Consider the following 16,427-nt stretch of genomic DNA (forward strand, 5'->3'; position numbering starts at 1 on the left):
TAGAGCTGCAGTCTGAAGCTAGTAGGGGTCTTATAGCTTGTTATCAGAGGAGACAGATGGCAAGAACTATTTAAAATCTTCTTAGCTTTTAGTGCTTCCTTTTCCATCGGTCTGGTGGGCTCATGGGGTGCACTGCTAGTTATACCTGTTGTATCATTTATGTTGAAGTTCTTCATCCTCACAGTTTTTATTTCAGGAGCTGTAATTAATTCCTTTCACAGGCAGAATAATTTCTGTTTGACCATCCTGTGCATTCTTTGTTCCTTTTTGCTTTAGGCATTTTATCCCTTCTATGCCCATTCCAGGACTTTAATTACTGCTGATATGTGCTCTGCCTTCTGCTAATAACTAGCCCAATCTCAGTGGTTCATTTTAACTAAGTCTCAAAAATCATAAGGGTGAACCTGTGATCTTTCCTTTTGTGCATCTCGAAGTGGGTGCATGCAGATTTATCCCCAAATTATGATTCTGGACATCCAGCCTTGACCTTTGGCTCACAAAAGACTCTGTCTGCATTCAACATTTGCTCTTCATTATGTTGCTTAAAACTCCAGTACCAGATTTTGTTCCATTTTTTTACATGGCATTGCTGAACCTATCTGCCTCCTGCCTTTCAAAGGAATTTCTGCAGAATTGCTCAAGGCAGCAAAAATGAGGAACAACCAGATGCAAGTTAAAGAAGGGACTCCTGCTGCTTGACAAGACTTGCATGTCTTAGCGCTTTGAATTTAGGCTCCTCTAAGGAAAATGGCAATAAAAGCCTCATTTGCTGATGAGCGAGGTTCTTCTCTATGCACGCTGTTTACATACAGCAGTCAAGCTCAATAATGAAGAAATGTAGCTTCTCCTCAAAGGCAGGGCATGAATGGGGTGTGATCCCGCGGCAAAAACCTCCGTGACCCGACATCAGAGGAGAACGTTTCCGGACAATGCGGATGCAAACACGGGCTAATTGCAGAGAAGCCCAGAGCGCTTAGAGCAAGCTGCGAAAGCACGCGGGCGCACAAAGAGCGTGCCCTGATGCGAGGCATGATCTGCTGGTGTTAGCCAGCTCAAGCCGGAGGAGGAGGTGAAAACAGACGAGTGCAGCACTCAGCTGCTTAGACTCTGATCCGTTGCAGTGGTTACCAGCGCCTTTCCAAGCTCTGGTGTTCTCCCAGTCATGGCAAAACAGGTTTTGGAAGTGCAGTTCCTTTGGCAGGCAGGGCACGCGTGGGGAGCTGCTAGCAAAAACCTGCACAGTGTTTTCCCATCGTTTCCTTCTGAGCAAAGGATGTCAAGAGGACAGGGTTTGYAGAAAGTGCCCGACCACTTACAAGCACAAGAAGACTGACTTTCAACAGGGTGTCTTTCCAGGTGCTGGCAAATATTGTAATGTGCGGAATTTATATAACAAGTATGTTGTGGGTCTCTGTTGCTTGAGGAGTTGTGTTTTTGAGGAGCTTAAAAAACCCGTCTCTTCAATGCTGGCCGTCCACTGATTATTTTTCAGTCTTCCTGTGTCATATGAACCCCTCTGGCCTTGTAGGCAAAACAGTCCTCTCTGCGGAAAACTGTTTTTATAATCTGAAGAGCAGCTGTGTTGTTTTAGCTGTTGAATGTGGAGGCGAGGTCTAGGGAGGACACCAGGAAACGATGGCAGCCTGCGCCGGCCCTGCTGGGATGCGGTGGCCGCCGTGCAGCCGCTGGCTCAGGTTTGGCGCTGCTCCGTGAGCCCTTGGGACGTGCCTTGGACTACCAGTGGCTGCTACCGTCCATCTCCAGACTTGGAAGTTCTTTGCTTGGAGCACTCTGAAGATCTCTATCTCGTGTCCTTTTAGTGGAAGGAAGATCTCCATATGAACAGTGTCTTTTCTAAGGAGAGGGACAGGCTCCAGGAGCAGGAAAGGCTGGATGTCCCCTCCAAGATACCAAGGGAGATGAAGGTGTGATGGTGTCAAGGGGCAGAGCTTAGGTGGATCCAGCAGCCCTCAGCTCTTGCGAGGGCTCACAGCMCTAAACAAGAAGCAGCATCTCCTCAGCCTGGGGGTGTAGGCTACCCAGATAGCCATGCTGCCTTCCCCAGACCCTGCCTTGTGCCCAGCTTGTCTCTGGCGGGTGCACAGGCGGTAGGAGCCCTCCATGGGGTGTCTGTGGACAGCGTGGCCCTGGCCTTGTCCCCTCTCTAACACCGCCGGCACAGGCACTCGTCCCCTGTGGTGGCTCTTCCCAAGTCCCTTCCCTGGGCCCGGCCTCTCSCTGGCGGGGCCCTTCCCTCAGCGGCGCGCACTGGAGATGGCGGCGAAGCCCTGGCCCCGCTTCCCGCCTTTGCTGTGGCCAGCGCTCCCGGGCCACACGGGTGCTCCCACGCGCCGTGTCACACGGGTGCTGCCACACGAGTGCTCCCACGCACCGTGTCACACGGGTGCTGCCACACGGGTGCTCCCACGCACTGTGTCACGCGGGTGCTGCCACACAACCGTGCCACGCGCCGTGTCACACGGGTTCGGCAGCCCCGTGGCGCTGCTCAGCGCGGCATGCAGCTGCGGGGCCCACAGCAGAGCAGCGGCCACGGGGCTCGCTCAAACCTACAGCCCAGCCCCACCTGCCATCCGAGGCCGCTGCCGCTCAGCGAGGGCACCAGAGGCTTCCCGAAATCACAGGCCGTGACACTAGTGCTCAAGGAAGAGCAGAGTCCCGGGCTCCCCCTGTTGCATTTTGGCACAGAGCTGGCTGGTGCCTAGGAGAATCCCGCGGCAAAGCGAGTAAATACAGCCCTAGAAAAGTTCCATTTTAAAAGTAGATATTCTCTAAAAAATAGAGGTTTTTTTTTCCTTTTATTATTATTTCTCTATCTATTGAAAGTATCTCAAAGCAAGTTACCTAACAAAGGAAAACAAAAAGTGCAGTATTGGGTTTTTTTCCGCGCTTCCCCCTTCCCCAGCCCCCCGCCATCTCTTGAATAAGGTTTTGTCGGGATAAAATTAAAGTGCTTATCTTTGAATTTGCTTCCTCTGGTTGAGTTGGCACAGCGCATTGAGCGAAGGAATGCTCCAAGTTCAGAGGTGGCATTGGGGAATCTAGTTAAAATGACATCAAAGGCAGCACAGCGGGGCTGAACATGTGTTTGAAGCCGGATAGATTAGAGGCCATTATCAGCCTCTCGCTACCGTGCTCTGAACAAAAGTCGCTCTTTCCGCTGGGACGGCWGCTGCGGAGAATTAAAGGGAAATAATAATAATAAAAAATAAAAGAAAATAAAAATTGCGCCTTCCTGCAGAATGCCACTTTTCGCCGCGAGTGGCTGCGCCCGCTCTAAYGTGCGGGTTTGCAGCTGCCTGGGTTTGTTTGCCCGCCGTTTAAGCTGAAACCTGCTTTACAGATTCTTTCCAGAAATGGCTAAAAACGAGCCACGGCGGAAGGATGTTCCGTAAAAACCCGTGCTCGTTTCCTCGCCGTCCGTTCCGGGTTAAAAAGTCCGCGTTTTGGCCTGGTGAAGCTGTTTCACCGCCGCGACTCCCAGTTTCATTTTTCAAATGGAGGTTCCTCATTAAGGAAAACGAAGCCTCCTAATGAAAGCGATCGCAATGGCCCGTTGTTATGGCAACGCTTGGGGAAATTGCTCCGCTCTTGGAAAGCGGCGGGGACTTGGTGCAGCCGAGGTGACGCTCGCCCGATCGCTCTCCCTCCTCCCCCATTACCTGCAGGCCGGAGTCAGAGCTGTAATTAGCCGGGCTAATTTGGCTGTTTTGTCATTTGTCTTCTTGCTGAAAAGCCCTTGTCATTAATCACAGGGTTTTATTTTATTGCAGTGGTATTTGATCTTTGTCTGCCTGCGCTGCCAGGTGGAATTGCGTTCGGACGATGCAGCTGGGTCACAGGGAGCAACCCGGTAGCAATTCCGGTGCCTTGGAAGGATTTGCTCAATCCTTCCCAGCACAGAACAAGGCTTGGCCAAAAATGGTTGGAGGAGAGAACCGATCTCACATGAGTGGTTGTTATTCTGGAAGTTTTGGGGCAAAAAAAGATACAATAAATATGCCTTTCATTGCCAAATAGCATGTGAGGTGGATGCTGCAGAACTGCTCGTGTGAGCTGGTTGTGTTGATGTCATCTCGAAGCAGCTGTGTTTTTTATGTGTACGTGTGTGTTTTTTTGTTTTTGTTTTTGTTTTTTTTGTTTTTTTTTTGAGATGATAAAGATGTTTGGTTTGTGCAAATGTCTCCTCGTTGTGAGATGTGGTGGGACTTGATCACTTGTGCTATTCAAAACAGTGCGAGGGTCACCTCTTCACTGGGATGTAAGGCTGCAGGRAGGCAGTGTATGTGCATGGAAAGTACTTGGTATTTGCAATTAATAAGCCACCTCACAAATTTCCACAAGTTTCATTGCACAGACTTGCAAAGTTGTTTTTACTGAATTGGGAGAATCTGTATAATTTAAAAAAAAGGAAAACTCCAAACTCGTATGCCCCAGGAGGGCCTCGGTGTTTGCACTGTTGATTTTTCTTAGAAGAAAAGAAAAAGAAAGCAGTTTTACTAGGACGTGGGCCTGATACCTCTGTCTCATAACTGAGCTCCACTTTGGTTCATGGGATACAAAGAGTAGGGATGCAACAGGGAAAACAAAAATGTTTTATTCCTCCTAAAGTTCCTCTTGGACAACAACATTTCACCATTAGCAGTGCTTGGCAGAGCCCAGGAGCTCCAGCCCCTCCAATACCAGCTCGTTGGGAGCCGACACGCACCCAAAAGCCCATAATTTGTGCCTGAGCTAGAGGCTGTCTTAAGAGCAGTGGAGGCTGCCCCTTCGCTTTGATAAGCCATTCGAGAAGTTGTCAGGCTCACTTAAAAATATATATATACACSTTGTTCCCCAAGTGAATTCCCGTGGGTGTAGATGCTCCCGCTCCTCCTCCGCGCCTGCCCTGTGGTTTTCGGTGCATGTTGCCTTCTCTTTTATAGAAAGCAACCAAGTATAAAAGGTACCAGGACGCAATCCAAGTCCTTCTGCCGGCACTGTGCCTAGGGCTGCCGGAGCCCTGCGTMGTGCGGCTTCCCAAGAATGCCATGTAAGTGTTTCCCCTCGGCAAAAAGCAGCGCTGGGAACACCGGGATGGCTGCAAGCCCCATTCCCTGCTCCGGGACATTTGCCTTAAGCGAGTTGTTCTCAAATGCAAAGCCATCTCCTACGGAGGTAGGTCCTGGGACTGGAGAGCGCCTCAGGAAAGGCACTAACGCGGCCTCTGCTGTTGTTTTGTTCCGGCAGAGATGGGATCCCACCGTACAGACTCCGAAAGCAGCATCGCAGAGAGATGCAGGAAAGTGCCAAAGCAAACGGACGTGTGCCACTACCTCACATTCCTGTAAGTAGCCGTGTCTCTGTCGCAAAGGCAAACATGCCACACCTGTGAGATCCCTCACGTACCTTCGCCGTGCTTGTTCGCGCATCTCTCTAACCTTCCTTGGCCCTCTGTTGTCTGGGGATATTTTAACACAGAAATCCRCAGTTCTAAGGAAGGGCATGGGAGAGGGAGGCACATTGGATAACCTTCTTCCAGACCTTTGGAGTTGATCCTCAAGGGATGTCCAAAGCAGGCAACTTTTCTCAACTGGTCGGGCAGGACTTGGCTGCTCCTCTGGGGCTGGCTGGACATGTGAGCTGGTTGGGGCAGTGGGTGTCCCCCTGCCAGCGGGTTTTACACTATTGGGAGAGCCAGAGAGACCCAGGGAAGGTGTAGGAGGCCATCAGGCATGGAAGCTGATGTTGCTTTCATCCAAGATTAGTTAAAGAGAAATGTGTTTGTCCCAARCCATACAGTGGGGTGGCAGAAGGGAACTGAAACACGTCTTGGAGGACACCACAAAGGGAAGCAGAAAAGGTGCAGACAGCAGCGTTCCCAGGTGCCTCCTTGGTTGCTTCTGATAAGCAAACTGCTTTTGGAAGATGAGCGTGGCCGTTAGGGCTCTGCAGCACCATCTGCAGCTCTGCTTATTCTTGTATTTTTCTTTCTGTGGAAAGTTACAGGTGACATTTAATATTTAGCAGGGAAGAAAGGTGCTTCTTTCCTCTTTGGACAGCTGGAGTCCAGCACAAATCAAATAGAAAAAACTCACTTCCATCTGCTTTTGGCAGAAGTGGCCTCACACTTGACACAGCTGTTCTTGTCCTGCCCGTTCAAAGCAGCACAATGCAAGCAGAAAAGACCCTTGTTTAAATCTGGATTTTTTTTTTTTTTTTTTTTAAATAAAAAAAGGGCGCCAGAGAGCCCCACCAACCTTTGTTTTGCCTTCTAAATTAGATTATTTTCCTTAGGTTTAAGAAGGTCTCCTGTGCTTTGATCACTGGCTTGACAATAAAAGCCCTGGCTGTGGACGCTCGCTAGCCATCTTTGCTCAGCCACCTCTCTTTTCACCCAGCTGCTTTCACAGTGTGGCTGCTGTCAAAAAGACTGGCTGGGTGCCTTTTTATTCCGCTTGATGCAGTTTTTACTGTAAGCATTGCTTTGTTAGAGTTGCATTTTGAAAGCCTGGCCTTTCTCTTTTTTGTTGTTGTTGTTGTTGCTGTTATTTAACAGTGGGAACTTCAAAGCTTGTCAGTGGCTTTACCTTTTGGATAAAAATAATAGTGGCTTTCTGTTGATGGTGTGTGCTGGCAGTGCCTCAATGAACTGCAGGTTATAAACTTGGAGTATGGAGCATGAAATATGTATAGTGAGCTCTGCTTTAACGAACTTACATCTGCCAAACATTCCTTTTGTTGAAATGAGTAAGTGTCATTCCAGCAGCAGTTCCTTGCAGCCTAATTAGTTTTACTTAGCATTAAATTTTATCTACTTTCTTGGAAAGCAGTTGCAAAAAAGGAAAAATAAAAAACACAAGGTTTAAATTGGCCACCTGCTGCTTATAAATGTTTATATTGTCCTACTTATCTACATGGTCTGTTAGARCTACATATTCCTCCTAAACTACACACAGCCGCTTCACAAGGATTTTTCTGTGAAACATCCAGTGTTCCCATTAGATTTTGTGCTGTAAGTTTAAATCCCAGGGAAGAAGGCATCTTGGTGCCTGTTTAGATGGGAGTGGAGAACTGAGAAGTCAAGTTACTTCTAGTCTTTCTCCAGGGAATAAAACTTCAGTTCAGACAYTCTGGCACCTCCTGCCAGCCAATTACTGACACAGAATTGGCATCCACTTCAGAGAGTCACTGCTCTGCCCTCGCTTATCAATCAGCCAAGAAAGGGGAAGGTAATTAGACAATGTGTTTTGACAACATCGGCGTGAAATGTTATAAAGTCGGTCTTTTAAAATCACCCCTAACTGCAAGTTGATTGAATTAAACTTACCCAATTAGCCAGGAGCCATGCAAATGGGTTTCTCCAAGTGTTGCTTCCCAAAGTCACTTGTAAACTGGGAACGGAAGATATCCTGGCGCACTGTTAGCTGCTTGGACCTGATGATTAGCATGCTTTTAAGCATGCAGCAATGACCAARCTGCAGCCTTTCGGTGGAGATCTTTATGGACGATGTATCTAACATATATGGGCAGAGCTGATATTTACAGTGCTTGCAGGATGCATAGAATATTTTACTTGGGATGGTAGAGAACCTTCTACTGCTAAAAGGTCATTTCAAAAGTCCTTCAGAGACMTTAACGTTCACTTACAAGTGATTTATAGGGCCACTATGCAAAATACTGAAAGAGCTGATGTTGTTCTTAATAAGAGCACTTTTAGGTGTACCAGCTATGAGCTGTCATGATTTTATGGTCACAGGAGATTGTCCACTGGTTTCAATGGCCATGCTGCTCCTGAGCAACAAATCATGCTTTAGTTATGTTGGATGCCCCACTCTGCAGCAGTAGGTCTTGGTGCGTGGCCAGCAGTGTTCTGCGTATTCTACACAGCATATACAAATGCTGCGAGTTTGGAGAAGTTGTGCTTTTCAAAGTGGCTCCTTGCCCAGGAATGCAGTGGCTGAGGGTCTCCAGCAAGCCGGGAGACCTTTGTTTTGTGCCTCACCCAGGAATCTCGTTACACAGCAGGCACGTGATGGTTTTCATGGGATATTCCATCTTGCTCTTGGTTTTGGGCAGACTCTTGGAGAATCCATTATAAAGGAAGAGTAGAAGAATTCCCCACAGAAGAGGCTCTTATCCAGCATGCTTTGTAGAGCTCTTGTGCTCCCTAACTTGCCACCTCCATTTCATCTTTCAAGACTAACTTTCGGTCTACCGTCAGCTGCTCAAGGTGAGTGGAGAGATCAAACCTGTAGAAGGAAGAGACCTTTGGGATTCACCAACACACAAGTCTTTGGTCCACTCGGATCAATCAGAAATGATTCTGCCCGATTCATAGATCCCTAAGGCCAATGAGAGACCTCTATCCAATTACAGCATTGGAAAACTTTTTATTTCGTCTTAGAACTGAGGTTTATTCTCTCTAAAGGGAACCCACAAGCTGCAGTGAGTCCTCCCTTTCAGCCTTTTCAGTTCCAGGTATTATAYAGATCATAGTAAGAAAAACTGTCCCTGTGACAAGACTGAAGGCATAAACTAGGTTGGGAAGAAAGGGTGAGGAAGGACAAGGTAACAACAAAGAGCACAAAACATCAAAGGTCCCAGCTTTCAACCTTGCAGACAGACGTGCAGGGCATTGCTTGAGAGCTAATTCTGTTGAACCAGCTTTGAACACGGAGCGTGCAACTTTATTGTGTTCCTCCACCTCACTGTGGAAGAGAGAAACTTGCCTGATCCTTCAGGAAGGATGGCTGGACAGACCTGGTTTTCCTGAGGGAGAGCATGTTTAGGATGCCTGTGTGTTCTGAGGGGGAACTTGCTTCTCAAAGTACCGCTTCTCTGGTGAGGTGATGCCCCAGGAAAACCCAAGTCCTGCATCTGCTTTGTAGAGCAGAATGATTGCARTCGCCACTCCAAAGAAAAAAAAAGAGGGGGGAAATATGATTGCAGACATCAACTGTAAGTACTGGAGAGTTTATATATATAGCATTATTTTAGCGGATTGCTTCTTCCCAAAGGTGCCAGAGCTTAAGGCACTTCACGTGTCACAGACAGTAACCACAAGAGGCACAGAGCTCTGGTGCCCCAGAAATCCTCCCTCGCAGCAGTCGCTAGGAAAGATCAGGCCAACCAGACCAGCTCGAGCTATTTTCTTTCCTGTCAGACAACATGGCATTCAGCCTCCCACCCATTGTTCCTTTTAACCTTCCCAACTTGTCGTGGTTTGTGTCTGGACAGACCCCATCTGAATTATTGGCAGCCTCGTTAGAGCAGCTATTCTTAAAGATGAAGTGATGCCTTTCAAAATTGTTGGCCCAGAATGGCCAGAGATCTCACTCTGGTCCAGACAGGCAGGCATGAATCTTCCAGAAACAGTGGTGAGCATTGGACCCATCAACTCTTGGAGAATGCTGCACCCTTTTCCTCGGGACAAAGGCATTTTGGAGCCATTCTTGTTTTAAAACAATAAACAGCTTATTTATGACTAGCTTGGCAGGGCTCAGTATCCCCATAGGGAGATGGGGGCAGATTCAAAGCCCTGAAGCCCTGAAGGATCCTTCTCTGTGCAGAAGCTCAGCCTGGCTGGGTTTTCATGGAGTGTATTTCTTTTCCAAAGCGTCAGGCTGGCCATTTGATAGAAGTTTCACAAGACATTTGTTGTCAAAAGTCTTTTGAGCCACGTCAGTGCAGTCCCTGCTCGCTGCCCGGGGGTGTCGGGGCATCGGCCGTTGACTCTGCTCTTTCAGCAGGGGAATTTGCATGGATTGCTTCACAGGACTAGGAGTTTCTTGGGGAGCTCTGTGTTGCTCATCCTTTGAGCTAGGAATAAAGGGAGACCCATGGAGAGATGCTCAGAGCATCCAGAATGCACGTGCTTCATGTCAGCGGTGGGCGAATCACCGCTAGAACAACACAGAGTGTGATCGCTCTCCATGTGCTAGAGTGAGGGTTATCTCAGTCCAGCTGAGCTTGCRTGGTCAGGAGGACAGAGGTGGGGACTGTTCCCTAGCAGGGACTGCCCAGGGGAGAGTGGCACCCTCAGGCTTTCACCCTTTGCCTGTGCTGCTGGGAGAGGAAACCAGCTCATACAAAAGATTCTTAGGCTTGATTATTTTAATTTCTGTAGTTTAGCTTCTGCTGCTTGCAGTCTTTCAGAGGCTGCAGGTAAATGTGCTGGAGTATTTGCTGTGGAAAAGCAAAGTCATCTTGGCTAGAGCTCCATGGAGATGGTGGTGACCCTGAGTGTCCTCAGCGGCTCCTTAGGGATGAAGCTGGGCTCCTTAGGCACTGCTGGATCTGGAAGCAGCTACTTTATTTTAGCAGAAATTAAACATGCAGGTTAGCAGGCTTTGATCTTTCCACCTGCTGCCGCTGCTGGCTGGATGCTTGGGATACGCTTTCATTTGAGGATGTTGCATTGCATCAAAGGCTGTGAAAATTAAGGGAAATTCTTTCCTGATCCTGTTTTTGCCATGGAAGCTGCAGCAGTAGGTRCCGCGGAGAGATTGTGCATGTTGGAATTGCAGCTTCTAACGGAGTGGCTGCTGAGCAAGTCTTAGTGCTGCTGCCAAATAAACAACCACAGGGAAAGTTGGCAGGGCTGAGGTGGCAGGAGGCAGCGAGCACATCCCAACGGGCTGCTGCTTGTCGAGGGAGAGCCTTCTCCCATCAGGAATCGCCCGCATTACCTCCCAGGACAGTGGTGCTAGTTTGGAGCCTGCTTTCTGATGGAAGCAGACGCRCTTGGGCAGAAGAGGCCTCGAGGATATCTGAGGAATGAGGAAATACCACGTGTATCTCAGGAGCCTTCCCAATATATAGCAGACAGGGGATAGGACCTGTCAGGTCCTACCATATGATTGCATGCAGCTGGAGGCACATTTTTCAACTGCACAAAGTCCAGATTCTGGGATGCTAAGCAAGTCACTTGGGTTCCTAATACCACTTCTTCAAGTCTAAACTCCWTTTTGGGAGAGGAAAAGCTCCCTCTGCAATTTTCCTTTTAAAAAATCCCATTGCTTTGCAGAGCAAGAAGCCTTCATGACTGGAAATAGTCACCAGGTGGGAGTCACGTGGCAGCTCACATGTGCATGTAGGTTATGCCCCTTTCAAAAGATACCCGTAAGTAACTAGCACTAGGTGGAGAACATCTTTTTTTCTTTTTTTTTCTTTCTTTCTTTGTTCTAATTATTGACTTTTCTTTCCTTGGGGCACCTCCCTCCTCCAAGCTCACAACCCCTCCGCGATTTTCTGCTCTCTAGCATTACGCCCAGTCTTTGCTGTCACCTTATGGCAGTCGTTGCTCTTAGTGGCCAGATCCTCATTACGTGGTTATTGCTAAGAGCTCTCTCAGCAGCTTTATCAAATGTGAGCCTCTCTTTTCACTTGCAAGTGTATCCCATGCCGTCCTGCACCTTCRGTCTACTTGGAATTTCAGAGGCTAAAAACAAATTGCTGTTTTTAGTCTTTTAAATAAAGGACCTGGAAAGGGAGGGAAGGGGCTTTTAAGCTTATTGTCAGCCATCCAGCAAGCCAGGATCTCCACACAGCTGCGCTCCMTGATTTTGTATCCTGGGCAGTCACTTACCTGGGAAGCACGGCCTGACCCTCCTGCCCACGAGGCCTCTCTGGAAGGCGCAGATGCAAGGAGCAGAACGGTAGGAAGGAGGTGCCCAGCCCTCCTGGATGACTGGGACTGTCTGTTGCCTCTCAGCACGCCCAGGCTTGTCCCCTGGTGCTTGTTGAAACAGGGCCTGCTTTGATCTGRAGGGAGGGAAAAGCAGCCGGCAGCGCCGCGCTCCGCAGCTGTGCCGTGAGACACGGAGAAGGGCCGGGAAGCGCCGCGGCGGCACCTGCCCGCGGGCACGCGGCGCCCTTCGCCGCCTCCGGCCAGCGGCTGCGGCAGGGGCCCTTGTGATGCTGTTTGAGCCATGGTGTCATTAACCTCGYGTGGAAGAGGCTGCTGCAAGGTGCTGTCGGAGCGCTGGCTTTGGTGGCCTGTGTGGCACAGCTGGAACGGTTGGGATGACACCTGAGGACAGGGCTGCAGGGCGGAAGATGCACAACAGGGTGTCTTTGGAGGAAGAACTTGCTTCGAGAGGGCCATGCTTGGAGGACGGGACTGTTTTGGAAGTCTCCTCTTGCAGAGAGCAAGGTCTGGCCCACACAGTGCAGCTCCAGCCATGGTAGGACAGCAGCTGAAGGAAACCAACCTTGTCATCTCCTGGGGCTCCTGGAGTGATGTGGTCCTGATTTGGGCTCTGGAGGGACTGCATGCCTCAGAACAAGCTGCCAKACAGGAATATCAGTAGGTAGCAAGGAGCTGCCTTGTTAAGCCTGGCAGAGCTGCGCCACATCTCACCATCCTTTCCCAGAGCTCTGTGCACACAGGGTATTTCTGACACTCATTTGCCATCCTTCTCTCTCCATGCTGACCCCAAAAGATTCCTGTCAGACTGTAGAATTATTTTGAATCTATCTTCCAAAAATTTTCCTCCTTCATAATGTCATTCGCCTATTTTTATTTCTCCCATCCTCACCCTCCAAAGACATGCAACTGCCAACAGGATTTTTCGTCACTCAGCCCAACCAGAGGTTGGATTTTCTCTAGTTCCCCAGGGAAATTGGCTTCATGTCTTGCCCTCACTCTTGTTATCTTGGTTGTTCTCCTTGGTCGTTGTGGAGCAAGGGACACCGCTTTGGATGGGGGAAGGAGACAGTTTGTTTTGGGCTGTCGCCTTTGGCAGCGGTCCCAGTTCTGTAGGGCTCAGGGCTGGCTGCATAACATCCTATCAAGTTAGCAGCCCCTCTGGTTTTTCACAGCAGGCTCCGGGCAGGCAGCCCCTCTGCCTCTGGACTCACCTCATGTCCCCAGGTTGTCCCCCCGGGAACGCCGCCGTCCAGCCCCACACAGCGCACAAGGCATGAGAGCAGCAAGCCTCGAAACTCAGATCTCTTGGCAGGACTTGCTCAATTTTGTTCTTGGTGAACAAAAAAGCATTGCTTTCAGCTGAGACCTCAGCAGCTAGGGTGCCATAAAAGATGTCTTCAGCTTCTCGGGGCCATAAGTTTGGATGCTTTTTCCATTATTTTTCCTCCCTCTGCCTTCCATTTGGCAGTTGGCAGAGAAAGGCAGCCTGCCTTGCATCCTTTTGCAAGTTTGCAGAGCATTATTTTAGTTTCCTGCACGAGTCTCTTAGGCAATTCAGGGTTTGCACACATTAAAAAAAAGCAATTGGAAAAAATCGCGCGGTCTCTAATCCTCCTCTAAAGATCCCAGGCTAGATGTCTGCTTCCGGTGCTGCAGTTGTTCTTTCGTTATGACTTATCTCGTGTATTTAATTTTATCTCTGTTCATATGAAGTGTATATTGCTCTCATGTTGCTATTGAAATATTTGAATGCGGSTTTTTATAGTATTTTCTATATGTGTTTCCTCTGAATTAATTTTTTATCTTTATTGTGTCATTTTAATTTTTCTACTAGCAGAAGTCRCAAAATAACACAGAAGGGATAAAAATGAGGAGAGAAAAAATCCAGTGTAAGCTTGATGTTTCCCTACAGAAACTTCTTGTCACAGAGCACAGGAAGTTAGGGGCAATGTATCTGAGAATAAGGAGTTGAAAATGCCCTTGAACTCTCATAAATACTAGTTTGTTCATGCAAAGCAAACAGAAAATTAATATCTCCATTCTTGTAAGGTTGCCAGAGGTTGCTGTATTGATAAAGCGAGCAAGGAACCTTTATGTGCCTCTGAAGAAAGCTAGATGCAGTCCTGACATGGTGGGATCCTTGCAGAAGCGGAGGCTGCCTTGCATGGCTGGGTTCAGCTGTAGCAGAAGCTGGGAGGTGGAGGAGAGTAAGATCTCTGGAAGTGACAGGGTTTCCACTGCTTTCTGTGGGCTAGCAGTAATGGACAGGCATATATTGGCTCACCAACCCCAAGCAGACTATATTTAAGTAAGAGTTCTCCTTTCAAAGAAAGTGAAAACATCCCAACTGCAAGGTCGTTTTATTTGAGAGTTTTGCCCATGTGGCCTTTTCCAGCCCTTTGAAACCAAGACAATGTGTTGACCAGGTGTAAATTTTGAGGAAACAATGCACACGCATCCARAATCGGATTTTGGTGCCAGAAGACGTTGCTGATTGTGGCCGTGGAAACCTTTTCCCTTGCTGAGGTGCTATATGGAGCTGGTTTTGGACACAGGAGCTGGTGGCAGTCCTAGACTGCACCTCTGTATGCCGGCCTGTCCAGCCTGAGCACCCTGGCATTCCCAGTTATTTGAATCCAAACTAAATGCGTGGTTTGCATCTACCTTTTTCTAACCCYGGTGTGTTTTTTCTCCAGCGTACATACCGAATACCAAAGGACATCCACGTGGAACCAGAGAAGTTTGCTGCAGAGCTGATCAATCGCTTGGAGGAAGTGAAAAAGGAACGTGAAGCGGAAGAAAAATTAGAGGAGCGCCTTAAACGCGTCCGAGCGGTGAGTAAAGCCGTTTACCCACTCCCTGCAATAAGACATCAGTTAGGGCCGGGCAGTGCCCGCTCCTGTCACCAGCTGCAGTCCCGTGTGCTCCCAGTYGTCCTCTGTGCCGTGGCTGGAGCTTTGAGCACCGTCCTCTGCACCCCCGTCACAGGCTTTGCCTGCAGTCCCTCCCAACAAGGATGGAGTCTGGAACACAGAGATGCTCCTTCCCCTCCAGGCTACAATTTGTGTTGAGATCACTCCATTTATGAGCGTTTTGTGTGATCACTCTTTCCCCTGCAGATGGTGAACAGATGGCAAGTGTTGCACTTGAGGGTGTCTGTGTGTGCCAGCAGGCCGTTCCTACCAACACCCAAAGAGTTCTTGCCCATCACTGCCTAGAAAGCTTGGGGCTGATCAGATGTAGCATCCAGAAATCTCTAGTGGGCAAGAAAACGCAATAACCACATGTGGCCAGGGAATCCCAGCCCACGGCACCGCGTGGTGTCAGCCCTGGTGCTGCTGGGCTGTTCTGGAGTGTGGATACTCACGGGTCGGCCACGGTGTGCGGGGCTTTCCCTCCGTGTTGGGCTCCAGAAGGGAGAGAATGATGCAGTCGCTCGTCTGGGGCTACTCGTGTGAGAGGCCCCRCTCAGCAGCACTCGTGACGTGTCTTTTGCTCTGAGATAGTGTCTCACGGTGTGTGTATCCTCTGAGGTAGAGTCTCCCAATGTGTGTATYGTGTGCGGAGGGAGCGGGAGAGTTTCCGAGGAGCTCGCTGTGTTGCTGGACATCGCAGGTGTCAGCGTAGGCAGAGCCCTGTGGGAAATGGCCGGGGTCTGTCCGTGCTGCCCGGCCGTGAGGTGAAGGCTCTTGTGTGTGTGTGTGTGTGTGTGTGTGTGTGTGTGTGTGTGTGTSATCCACAGCAAGCCCTTCCTGAAGAGGGAGGTGGTTTGGGCCATATTGGCTCTGTGCTATTAGAGCAGCGGAATTTCTAGGGCTGTTAAAAATTAAAATATTTTTAAATGCTCATCTAGTAGCTGGTCATCCAATGCGAGCGCTGTAGGTGGAAGTGCAGGATAAGCTGCAAGCCTCACTGCAGCTCCGTGCATCAGCCAACACACATCTCTGCATTCAGGTATGGCCACAGAAGCCAAGCTTGGGGCTAGTTCGTGTTTCGATTCCCCTTCTTTTGGAATTGGTCTCTTTTTCCCTCTGGTACATGCTGCTTTCTCAGAAAGCCAGTCAGACCAGCGCCTTCCCTGCTGATACAGCCCTGGAGCTCTCTTCCTCCTCCTYCTCCTCTTCCTCCTCCCCTTCCTCCTCCCACGACTGCAGTGCTGCCCCCTCCCCTACCAGACMACGTTATCCCAGCCCTCTGCCTCCCTGCAGAAGCTGCCAGTAGCAATACCAAAAAATCAGCAAATACCTGTGTGCTACAGAATACATTTAAGTCTGTTTAAATGCATTTTTCTGTGACAATCTATTTTTGAGCCCATAACTCCCACTAATGCTATACATTGAACCTCTTTGCTGTCTCCAGAGTATATTTCATTGCCTGGCATGTGGTATTAGCCATTCAGAAACCCCTCGAGTCAGCGATTGTAGATTTCTAGGTCAGCACTTAAGGTGCAGGAGCCACCGGGATCAGCGAGAGGGGGAGCTTGGACCCTGGTGCCTCGCGTGGCCGCCTGAGCAGGGGCACGAGCAAAACCAGGAGGTGCAGGTCAYGCTCAGCCAGCAGCAGAGGAGCTGGCAACGTTTTGCACAAGCCAGGAAAAAAGATGTTTTCTCTCCCTCCTACCGAGCAGCCCGCGGGTTCCCTTTCAGGCTGCATCGTGTAGGCGAGCCGAGAGACAGTTGCTTTACAGCGGAGTGGTTGGTAGTGAAAAGCCTGGCAGTCCGGGGCAATGCCAGCTGCGGGTTCAGTAATCCTGCCGGGCGAGGGGTGAGGATGCACG

At 49.3% G+C, this 16,427-nt stretch overlaps 1 protein-coding gene across 1 annotated transcript in view; it reads left to right on the forward strand.

Moving 5' to 3' along the window:
* The window catches only part of AXIN1 (axin 1), a 76,656-nt gene that overhangs the window by 47,699 nt on the left and 12,530 nt on the right, over positions 1-16,427 (forward strand). Inside the window, exons 4-5 of the mRNA XM_026049052.1 lie at positions 5,248-5,344; positions 14,347-14,484. Coding sequence (XP_025904837.1) covers positions 5,248-5,344; positions 14,347-14,484 — 235 coding nt within the window. The remainder of the gene's footprint in view (positions 1-5,247; positions 5,345-14,346; positions 14,485-16,427) is intronic.

Source organism: Nothoprocta perdicaria, unplaced genomic scaffold (assembly GCF_003342845.1).
Source record: "Nothoprocta perdicaria isolate Ctin4 unplaced genomic scaffold, notPer1 scaffold_59, whole genome shotgun sequence".
NCBI classification, from domain to species: Eukaryota; Metazoa; Chordata; class Aves; order Tinamiformes; family Tinamidae; genus Nothoprocta; species Nothoprocta perdicaria.